Consider the following 12,119-nt stretch of genomic DNA (forward strand, 5'->3'; position numbering starts at 1 on the left):
AATAATAATAGCACCTACCGCCTAGAGATGTGAAAACAAGGAAGGCACCCCACTGAGGATGTCAGGAACAGAGCCCAGTGCAGAGTGGGCACCCAGTACAGTAGCACAGCAGTTACCCTAGGAGTACTATTTGGAGGACGAGTCCCCAGGAAAGAGCTCCTAACCTGCTCTTTTGCCTCTGGCTGCCCAGGGGCAGTGACAGCACAGAGGTTCTTCCATCATCACGAGGGTTCAGTAAGCATGAGAGGGCATCATGCCACATTCACAGGACATGCTGAAGCCACATTAGCAGTTCCTAAGTGTGCCAGGAGTAAAGCCTTGAAGTCCTTTAAAAATGTTCTCTTTTTGAGGTACAGAGTAAAATAAAGCTCACGGTTTCTCCATAGTGAGAAGTCATGGGAATGAGAAGAAAGCTCTAATTGCACTGGTCAGTTATCTGGGAGCAATGCATGCACGTTCAGAAGGACTGTCGGCAATCACTGCTGTAAGCCCAGCCTTATGCCCAACTGCTGGGGAGGAGTGGAGGGGGCTCCCTCCTTGGTGCCTGGGAAGTCCAGTGGATTTCAGGTGCAAAGGTCTCACTGCCAATGTTGCCTGTTGGAATAGACCTTACGAGAATGTACCTGCCATACTGTGGGGACAATTCATTTTTCCTTTTTTTGGTGTTGTTGCTGTTGCCTTGGTTGCCTTGAACAGCTTAATTCTAAATTCTGTTCCCTCAGCCTACTTTACATAAGCATAAGTGTGCATACACATGCATCCACATGTTTGTGTATGTAAGCTAAGCATACACGCATCCACATGTAAGCAAATGCCAAGAAACTACTACATTCATTTTTAACATCTTGCTACTTTGTAGATATACTCTCAAATGATGAAAACCTTTGAAGCTAAAGACACACATGATTTAGCCACATTTTGAGGATGAGAAATCATTTGTTTAGACTGAAGACAGTGGCATGATTCAGTCCTGACAGATCAAAGAAATGTTTTTCACTTTAAGTGAACCACAATTATTATTTTTTAAACCATGGTCTAATTTCTTTTATAAAGGAAGTTCGAAAGAACTTTTGTTGCCAACTCCCGCTGTCAAGTGGCCTCCCATACTTCTGCCCTGAAGCAAAAGGACAGGACATCAGGTGACAGATCCCACATTCTAACTAGTCACACAGATTACAGACCTTCCTAGTGTGGAGTCCTCTTGACTTCTTGCCTTTCCCCTACAATGAAGAGTGAGACAGAGTTGCAATCAAAATGACTCTCATGGGCAGTTTCACACAACAAACAGAAGGCTTGGAGTCCTGTTCACCCCCCCCCCCTTTCTCCCTTCCCCTGCTGGGCCTGCCTGTTCCTACCCACACAGGCAGTAGCTAATAATTAGAAGGACCTTTCCTTCCCCCAGACATCCATACTGTGCATGCCAAGCCCCATTTTCTTTGAGGAAAGGGTTTGAGAAAGTGAGTATTTGCACACACAGCTGTAATGGGATGCTGAGTTCCACTTTCAGGGAACAGAACTCTGAAAGGCATTTGTAAAAAAAGGACTTCCTGTGGCATCACACTTGGGGCTGGAATCTAGAAGAGGGTCTGCAAGGACTCCAGTATGGAGCCCGCACCTGTGTCTTCCTCTTCACCGATAGCATCCACGCCCAGCTTACCATCTACCGCTACTAAAGAGTCAGTTCAGAGACGACCAAGCTGAGGTCACAGCTTTTAAATATTACTACTTTTTTTTTAATTTGTATTTTTATTTTGCAATACAATTCAGTTCTACATATCAGCCACGGATTCCCTTGTTCTCCCCCCTATGACCCCCTCACCTTCCCCCGAGCCCACCCCCCATTCCCATCTCCTCCAGGGCAAAGCCTTCCCCGCAGACTGAGATCAACCTGGTAGACTCAGTCCAGGTAGGTCCAGTCCCCTCCTCCCAGGCCGAGCCAAGGGACCCTGCATAGGCCCCAGGTTTCAAACAGCCAACTCATGCAATGAGCACAGGACCCGGTGCCACTGCCTGGATGCCTCCCAAACAGATCAAGCCAATCAACTGTCTCACCCACTCAGAGGGCCTAATTCAGTTGGTGACCCCTCAGCCATTGGTTCATAGTTCATGTGTTTCCATTTGTTTGGCTATTTGTCCCTGTACTTTATCCAACCTTGGTCTCAACAATTCTCGCTCATATAAACCCTCCTCATTCTCGCTAATTGGACTCCCAGAGATCTACCCGGGGCCTAGCCATGGATCTCTGCATCCAGATACCTCAGTAGTTGGATGGGGTTTCCAGCACGACAATTCATGGTAAATGAAGACCACATGAGAATAGGAAGAAGCAAAGTGCTAGAGAGGCCCACAGAAATCCACAAAGATACCCCCACAACAGACTGCTGGCAAGGGTCGAGATACAGCCCAAACTGACCTACTCTGGTGATGGGATGGCCAAATATTACTACTTTTAAAAGTAGGGGAAACCTTTGCAAGTCAACCGAGGAAAATAATGCCAGGGCTAATCAGCATTTAGAAAACACATTCTCATTTAAATTTTTTTTGAAGTAAACTGCTTCCTGGCTAAAACCTCACTGTGACATATGTATTACCTGTAGATCTGTTCTCTATAAAACAGAGGGAGCTGAGAACTCACTTGGAGTGAGAATGTAAACAGGTGCCTGGGCCCATCACATTATGCACATTAGCCCATGGCCTCCTCACAGCCGGTTAAACAGCTGAATTTGAAACAATAATGGTGCAGGCCAAGCACCCGCCTGAAGGCCTGTCTGTCTTGGGATTTGGCCATTTGCATTGATTTTCTTTCTTTCTTCCTTTTTTTTTACTCACGTTTTTCATGAAACGCAAATATCTGCCATGGCAACTGGGGTGCCACATGACATGCTGTTCCATAAGCAGCCTGGCAAACTCTTAAGAGGAAATGACCCACCAATGTTGAAAATGCACCCAACAACACCTCTTGAGGATATTTGGGCATTTAAAGATGAAGATCCAGGAGAGCAGGTAGCAGTCTGTCAGGCATAGTGGGTAATTTCTCTGGAGTTGCTCTCCAATTCCTCTTTCTTTTATTCATGAGAGCAGCTAAAAACATGACTAAACAAAGCATACCAGAAAAAGTACTGCCAGATGTCTCTTTTTTATGGAGAAAAGTTTCAATTATCCTAAATCTGTCAGTGGTCCTTAAAACGAGAAAGCAACCTATGAAAAATCCTGGCCCCTTTAAACTGGGGACATCATCAGGAGGGTGAGTTATACTGTACTGTGAGGGATAATGTTAGAGAACTTAATTTATTAATTTATTATATATAAATTTACTTATTATTTATATATGAATTCACTTACTATTTATTAAAGTTTAATAAATTTATTTACTAAACACTAGTTAAAGGACCCCCCCCCCCTTTTCCTCACCATGGTTTTCTGTGCAAAGTTGGAGGGCTTGTCTTTCCTTATGCTTAAAGACAAATGAGATAAGGTAAAAACCTCTTCGTAACACACCTTATATACTACAGATGTAGATGGAAAGCAGGAGTTACTGTACCTCAGACTCCTGGCCTTTGACCAGCTGCTAGCATAGGCTGATCACTTACTTGCTAATCTCACAATAATGCAATGGCTCTGGCTATTTTAGACCCCATCTACAGTGTCATGGAGTTGACTTGTACATTCATCTTCCCTTTTAAAAGCAGGAGCTGACTGTGTAGTTCAGTGGTAAGCTCTTTCCTAGCACGTGGGAGGCCCTGCGTTTGATTCATAACACCACAGAAAATAATAACAATAGTAAGATGAAATGCTCCTTAGAAGCCACTGAAATGACGCCCATTCCAGTGCGCAGCTTTCTCTCTGTTAGAAACATGAGTACCTTTGTCTTTGGTTTCTTGTGGGGCTCCGCCACTTCTGCTGGAACCTGGTGTGGCTTCTGAACTACAGCAAAGGGGGCTGTGGATGGAGGCAGGCAAAGTTATTTCTTCCGGAAAGAGAGGCTGAGCCATTTGGTGGATGCTATGGGGTTCAGCTCCAAAGTCGTGTGGCCCTGTCACCCACTGTTTGCTTAGTCCCTCCCTTTCCTGTACCCACATTGTGATGCCTCTGTGACTGCTGACTCCAAAGCCAAATCTATGATAGGGCAACTACTTCCTTAGAACACACGGTCAGCCCACCTCATGCAAAGTGCTTATGAAATGCTGGATGAAAATTAGACACAAGGATTAGAGAGGAAAATTTGTCTCTTAAAATGAAGACTCCTTTAAATAGCCAGATTTTCAAGTTTATGTACAAGATAATTAATATAGTTGCATATGATAGACTATTTTATTGAGTAGCTATGAAAAAGATGACTAAAAATTAAAATGACTTGGGGGAACTAATATGGTGAATACCACCATAAGGATTATTTTTGAAATTAATTAATCTATAGACAACAACTCTCAGTCACATCTTTCCTGCCGACTGGCTGCAAACTCAACTACCCTCTGCAAATAGCCCAAGCCTGACATTCTAGGGGAGAAAAACCCTATCATTATTCTTACCAAGGAAGAAAAGGATTTATTTAAATGGTTAGTTGAACACAAAGAAGTGAGTCTTCTTCCATCCCAAGTCCTTCAACTCAGTCCTCCTTTCTTTTAATTGATTGATATTGATCAAAACTTAATAAATGAGCAATGCACAACTTAGTCTCACTTGGAGGATTCAGTTAGCTCAGCCTCAAGTTGGGCTACAAGGCATCTTTTCATGCATCTTTTTAGAAGTAGCAAGAATTTCAGAGCATCAAAACTTGCCACACAAGGAATTTGTTGCATTTGGCCTGGCTGTACCCACTCTCTAATTCCCCTGGCTTCTAGAAAGTCTTTCTGTGACTGTTCCCCACCCTGCTGTCCAGTGCACCAGCATCTGCAGACCCCATTAGAAGGCTACAAGCTCTTGCCTTGACCTTTGCACTCTTCTGTTCTGTTGCTCACTGTGAACTCTGCTATCTACCTCTGCCCCATCCTGGGGTGTCTTGAATCCATGCATTCTCCAGTAAAAACTGTTTTTTCCTAATGTCTGCAGACTTGGTACAGTTTTTGTTTAACTTTTAGGCTCCTAAAGACAAGTGAGCTCTGTGGCTAAATTCCTGTGCTTAGACAAGCCAGCAGCTGACAGATTTTTGACTTGGAAAGAATTTTGGTAAAACACAAAGGTTTATACACTTTGCATGGATGAGCCACAGCTAATGGAATCTAGGGGTTCTCAGGCACCTGCTCAGAGGTGGTCACTTCGTTGCACTTTACTCCTTGGCCTTGGATTATATGGAACACACACATTTGAGCAATGTGTCTGCATCTTTAACAAAACGGTATCCCTGGGGTTGCCTGATTTGAAACTCAGTTTCCTGTCTGGAAAATGTCTGTGACAAACATTTCTAGGAAAAACACTGGCAGTTTCAAAAGGGGCAAAACCATTCGTCTGTAAAGTACAAAGTAAATAATTTTGTATGTGTAAATTTGTATGTGTAAAAATGTATTTTGGCTGCATGTATGTCTGTACACTACATACATACTTGATGGCCACAGAATCAAGAAGAGGGCATAGGATTCTTTGGAACTAGAGTTACAGATAGTTGTGAGCTGCCCTAGAGTTACAGATAGTTGTGAGCTGCCACGTGGGTGCTGGGAATTGAAACTGGGTCCTCTGCAAATGCTCTTAACTGCTGAGCCATCTCTCCAGCCCCTTGGTTTCTTTTGTGACAAATCTATGCTTCTGTGGTAGTTACTAATACTTGCATATAAATAGTTACCTTCTTTCTTCCTGGATAATTTTAAAAACCTATTTTTTCTTTCAAAGCAAGAACACACCCAGTTCCTAAGGTTGTCAGATTTAGCAAGAAATAAAGGATATGCAATTAAAAAGTTTAATTTTGGAAGTCAGTTTTAACTATATCTCAATTATTTGCTATATTTAGGTATCCAACAAAGGACAGAATGCTTATAAATGGACTGAACTGAGCACAACTTACCATGCTAAGTATTTGGTCTAAGTATATCTAAATAAAAACACTGACCCTATCCCTGGATATTTCCCTGTCTCCCTGTGGCTAATGGTCATGTCATTTGATAGATTTAAGAGAAAATATGCCCAGCACCACTGTTTCCCCTTTCCCTACCTAGAATGTGTCTATAAGGCGCAGGTTTGCAGGAGGGCTCTGCCTCCCAAGTGCTGGGATTAAAGGCATGCTCCACTGCTGCCCGGCTCAGTTTAGAGTCCTTTTTCCCAAATGATTATAGCCTGTGTCAAGTTGATGGAAAATTAGTCAGCACAGAATTAGAAAAGAACAAGAAGTTTTGGTGTGCTATTTTAAACAATATAGTGACAGTAGATAATAATGTTCTATATATGTCAAAAGTCTAGAAGATAGGATTTTAAAAGTTTCTACCATATAGAAATGATAAGTGTTTGAGGAGATGAATGTGTTCAACTTGGCTTAAACATTGTACAATACATGTATATGTCAAAACATAGCATAGCCCATTAGTATGTGACATTTTATGTATCTATTAAATAAAAATGTAAAAAAAAATTACAAGGGAGTTTTAGGTCAGCATCATACATGAACAAAAAAATCATTCATGAACATTAAAACAATCATATATGATGAAGCAGTCATCATAAAAATGCCCCTTAAGCAATTATAAACACACTTCAAACAAATGAAAAAAATATAAACTCTCTACAAAGAATTAGAATGTACGAAAAGAAACAAAATGAAAAAAATTAAAAATGCAATAACCTAAGTTCAAAAATACAGAAGATGAGTCAAAATTAAAATGAAGGAGACAAAGGATCAGTGATGTGGAAGATATAAAAACAGAAATCACTCAGGAGCTGTCTCATAACTGATGAAAACTTGAAAGTACCCATGACTTCAGCAGATGCATGGCTTGGCCGGTGTAGCATGCTGAGGTGGAACATTACTTAGCAGTAAACGGGTAATTATCACAATGCACTTCAATTTAATCCAGCAACACATTAAAAAGAATAAATATCATGATCAAGGCATATTAATTCCAGGAATGCAAAGATGGCCCAACATATGTATTAGTTAAATGTAATACAGCATATAAACAGAATCAGATAAAAATCCTGTAGTTAGCCGGGTGGTGGTGGCGGCAGCGGCAGCGGAGCACGCCTTTAATCCCAGCACTCTGGAGGCAGAGGCAGGCATATCTCTGTGAGTTTGAGGCCAGCCTGGTCTACAGAGTGAGCTCCAGGATAGCCAGGACTGTTTCACAGAGAAACCCTGTCTCGAAAAACAAAAACAAAAAACAGAACAAAACAAAAAATCCTGTAGTTATTTCAATACACATAGAAAAAGCCTTTGACAAAGTTCAAGATCTTTTCATGATAAAAGCTCTGAAGAAACTAGAAATAGAATGATCATACCTCACCATAATGGAGGCTACATATAGGCTATATAGCCTAATGCTACAAGGAGTGTGAGAAAACTCTGAAATGAGAAGAGACAAAGTGAGCAACTCTTCCCGTTCTCACTCTCGAGAGAGGCAAAGGAGCTGGGAAGATGGCTTAGTGGATAAAGCACTTGCTCCCCAACCGTGAGAATGGGAGTTCAGGTCTCTAGAAGTCATCAAAGCTGTGGAGACATGGTGGCCACCCATAATCCCAGGACTCAAGATCCAGAGACAGGGGATCTCCTGAGCTATAGCTCGAATCACTGGGATCATCAGCTCTGCGTTCAGTTAGAGACCCTGCCTCAGTAAATAAAGTGGAGGGAGACTGAAGAAGACACATTGCATGCACATATGTGCACCTGCTCACCACACATGTGCCCCACACCCAAACACAAAACATATACACATACCACACAAATATACATTTATTTTTTAAATAGAAGAGCTAGAAATAAGCCGAAGCAGCTATATGATTTGTGACAAAGATACCAAAAACATGTATTGGAGAAAAGACGATCTGTTTACCAAGTGATGGAAAACTGGATATCCACACATGAAAGACTGAAACTAAATCCTCACCTCTCACACTGAACAAAAACTAAACCAAAATGGATCAAAGACCTTAAGATAGTGCCTGAAACTTTGAGCCTACTACAGGAAAAACACTTCAAGACCTAGACATGGGCAAAGGCTTTCTAAACAGGTAATGCTTCAAGAAATAATAACAAAACATGACAAATGGGATTACATGAAATTGAAAAGCTTTGTCACTGCAAAAGAAACACCTTATGAAGTAGGATAAAAGCTTTGCTGGCTCTTCATCCAGTAGGAGGTTCATGTTTAGAGTATATAAAGGACTCAAAAATTAACACAAAAGAAATATTCAAGTGAATAAACAGGGAATTAAGCTGAAGAGAAGATCTCCAAACAAGTACCAGTGGCCCATGAATATCAGAAATGAATGCTCAGTGTCTCACAATGAATGCTATGGAGGATCCAGGGAGGAAAATGGAACACTGGTTCACAACTGTGGAGTTGTAAATTAGTCCAGCCACTATGGAAATCAGCAAGGAATTCTTCAAAAATATGAACCATGTAAGTTCCATATGATTCAGCCATATCATTTCTTGGTGTAGAAACAAAGGACTCAAAATCAGTCTACTGTAGATATACCTGTTTCTCCTTGAATCAGCCTGGCTGCCTATCAAGAGATAATAGATTTAAACACACACACACACACACACACACACACACACACACACACACACACACACACACACAATGGGGCCTATTAAGACAAGAAGAAGAATTAAATCACACCATTTGCTGGAAAATTCATGGGACCAGTCTATTTCCCATAAAAACAAAAATTCCCTATTTTTCTCGTATATAGGAGGAGCTAGGAGAGGGGAAAGATATAAAGATTAAAGGGAGATAACATTGGTGTGGAAAGGGAAGGAGAAGGGGGAGGGGCATGGGGAACAAAAGAGTAGTCATTTGGTGATAGAAATAGTCCAGTCTTGACCGAATCAGTTTCAGGTTAAGGGTTAGCATATAACTCAGTAGTAGAGTGCTTGCCTACTGGGCAAGGCCCTATGTCTGGTCCTCAGTACAACCAATATATATCCTGATGATGATATCATACTGTAATATTCCACTTTGTTACCATTAGGGAAAACTATGCAAAGAATTCTATTAGTTCTTATAAATATAAGTGAATCAACAATTATCTCAACATAAAAAGTTTCATTTTAAAAAGACACTATAAAAGAGAGTAAAATGTCAAGCCACAGAGTAGGAAAACTATTTCCAATATAATTGATAAAAGACTTGTATTGCAAATATACAGGTAATACCTTTACTAGAAACAGAAAGATAAAACAATTGCAAATACAAAGGCCAATGCCTTAAATCACTTCATAAAAGGATATTTAAACAACAAATAATACATCATTTTTTTCAAACTTAGTCCTACTTTGTATTTTCATTTTTAGTTCTTTACTATTTTTGTCTTGTTTCCCCAACCAAACTTCAAGCCCCTTGAAAATACCAACTCTCTAACACACTGTGCATAGGCTCTCCATGAATATCCTTAGCTGCTTTATTTACTGAGATAGCCTTAGGATGCTTTAAACTCTCCTCTTGTCTATTACTGAGGATTAAAGTTGTCCACTGGCAGAGTCTAGATTTGGTAGGAGAGACCATTCCTGCGGAACCCCATCTAAGCACACAGGCATAGTGTCTTACCTTCTGTTGGAATCTTACGAGGCTCATCAAAATTATGCAGAGGAATTGCGTGGGGTTTAATGGGTGGATTCTTTAAGGTAATCCTTGCTGTTGGGGGAATCAGCCCTCGTTCTATCATACTTAAGATTCCTAAAAAGAAGGTTAACAGAACAACAAAACATGAGTTTAACTCTAAGCAATTCTACAAAATCTGAGCTCTGTGAATTTCACAATGGTAACTTAACATCATTCATCATCTCATTTGTAAAGGTACATTCTAGTGCCTTAATCTTTGCATGAAAAATAGCTACAGCACACTTTAAGCTTAATATTCTAACCCAAGGGGAAAATCATTTCCAATTGCAGTAATATGAAATCAAATTGCACTAAGATAATTTCATTTTTAGGTAGAAATATAATTTCAAGACAAACTAAAACTTCCTTACACTTGGAGCATTTTCAGTCACTGGTGATTTTATTGCTCTTTTGAAATTCAGGGATGTGAGGCATACATTCTTAATAACTAAGGTCATCTTTTGTTCTGAAGAAAGAAAGTCTGAGTACTTGAACCCATGTGCCTAAGGATATGAAGTCTTGAAGCTTCCACAAGACATGTATGTGCCCTGACGTATGAGAACGACCATCCATGTTAACCAGCACTCCAGACCATCTTCTGTTCTATGCTTCCAACTTCAAACCCTCTGAGAAATCAGTCAGGTTTCAACTTTCTTATCACGAGAACTGAACAAGCTCTGAATTTGAATAGTAAGATAAATCATTTGTCTTCATAGATATTTTCTACCATCCATACCAAATCCCATGTGTAAGAGCTGTGCCTGCTTTCCAGGTGTGAAAACTAGATTCTGGTCTGTGTACCATGAAACTTGTATTCTCAACCACTGACTCAGTGGGGAGCTTTAGTTCTTAGATTTTGTCAGATAATTCAAGAAAATCTGGGGAATCCTTTTCATGTGGATATTGTTCATCTTTCATCTCATGCTGAACTTGTGCAGACCTGGAGTGGCTCATAAATGTCACGTAAAATCATCAAAACACCTGAAAATTCCACATATATTTCTGTGACTTGTACTTTCTGGACACCAGACATATGGCAAGTACTCCATGAGGACTATTTGGTTGACTAATTACAAATATGATAGGCCATTTGTTGTTCTCTGGTAGATTTGGGAATAAAAATGTAACTTCTGTCTATCTTCACAGGTTGCCCTGACCCTAGATTCACCTTTGTCTTATACTTATTTTTATCTGCTAAGGCAAGGATCAGTTCATTCACTCGTCCTAATTTCATACAGGAGGATGATGACACCAAAGCAAGAAATACAAACTTACTATTGTTACTTAGAGTTCCTGGGACATCAACAGTACGTGAGCTACTTAGAAGGTGTAAGCCACAGGACTTCTCACAGCTAGAAAAGAAATAACTAAGCTATGGGAAGCTGAACAAATTCAGAGACTCATTACATTCTGGGGTATCCACCACCAGCAGACAGAGGTCAGCAGACAAGACATAAGAGCTAGACACCAGAAGACTTTGAATCTCCAGGTATCACAAGAATGGTTTGGAACCAACTCTGGGTCCTGAAGACTCCAAACAGACAGGAAATGAGATTACATATAACTCAGGGCCATCTTACACCATTATATGTGAGCTAGGAAAGGGGATCCACTTAGCCATTCTTTAACACTTCAGCCAATCAAATGAACTAGAGAAACTAAGAGGATTATAGTAGATATCTAATTTTCATTCATTTACTTAGTCCTTTAATTTGTTTACTTATTCATTCAATTCACATTTTTTTCCCTACAAAACTCTAATACAGTCCTGGGCACTGTGGATACTGAGAGAAAGATGATACAATCTGTTTTTATTAGAAATCTAATAGTTTCCAACACTACCCTTTAAACTAAAACCCACATAGTTAAAGGGACTGTAGAGATGGCTCAGTGGCTAAGAGCAGTAGCTGCACTTTCAGAGGACCTGAGTTCAATTCCCAGCACCACATGGTGGCTCATAGCCACCTGTAACTCCAATTCAGGAGATCTGATGCCCTCTTTTGGCTTCCAAGGGCATCAGGCATGCACATGGTACACAAGCATACATATATCCAGGTAAAACACTCATACATATAAAATAATAAGTAGTGAAAATAAAAAGCCACTAGTTTTATTATCTCTGGCTTTGTGTTTTTGCATAGCAGTATTCCGAAATAACATTAAAAGGCAATCAGAAGAGCATCAGAAACTACTTAGAAAACAATAACTTCTAAAAATATCACATAAGCATGACAACACCAAACATAAGTCAATATTAAATTCATGAAATAATAGATCTAGAAGTGCTCTGGTGATCACAAAGTCCAGGGTGAAACTGAGCCTAGGTAGGGACTGACTTGTCTGAGGTCACCTAGGAAAATTAGTGGCTGAGCC

At 40.4% G+C, this 12,119-nt stretch overlaps 1 protein-coding gene across 14 annotated transcripts in view; it reads right to left on the reverse strand.

Annotated features, from left to right (window-relative positions):
* The window catches only part of Iqch (IQ motif containing H), a 184,647-nt gene that overhangs the window by 109,199 nt on the left and 63,329 nt on the right, over positions 1 to 12,119 (reverse strand). For 11 of the 14 annotated variants that reach the window (XM_059268080.1, XM_059268076.1, XM_059268074.1 and 8 more), the window contains 3 exons: positions 9,693 to 9,821; positions 3,863 to 3,939; positions 1,182 to 1,220 (listed from right to left, as the gene is read on the reverse strand). In XM_059268080.1, the coding sequence (XP_059124063.1) occupies positions 1,182 to 1,220; positions 3,863 to 3,939; positions 9,693 to 9,821 (245 nt within the window). Of the gene's footprint in view, positions 1 to 1,181; positions 1,221 to 3,862; positions 3,940 to 9,692; positions 9,822 to 12,119 lie in introns of those variants that run through there. The other 3 variants (XM_059268070.1, XM_059268082.1, XM_059268084.1) reach the window with 3 other exon arrangements.

This window comes from Peromyscus eremicus, chromosome 7 (genome assembly GCF_949786415.1).
Source record: "Peromyscus eremicus chromosome 7, PerEre_H2_v1, whole genome shotgun sequence".
NCBI lineage: Eukaryota > Metazoa > Chordata > Mammalia > Rodentia > Cricetidae > Peromyscus > Peromyscus eremicus.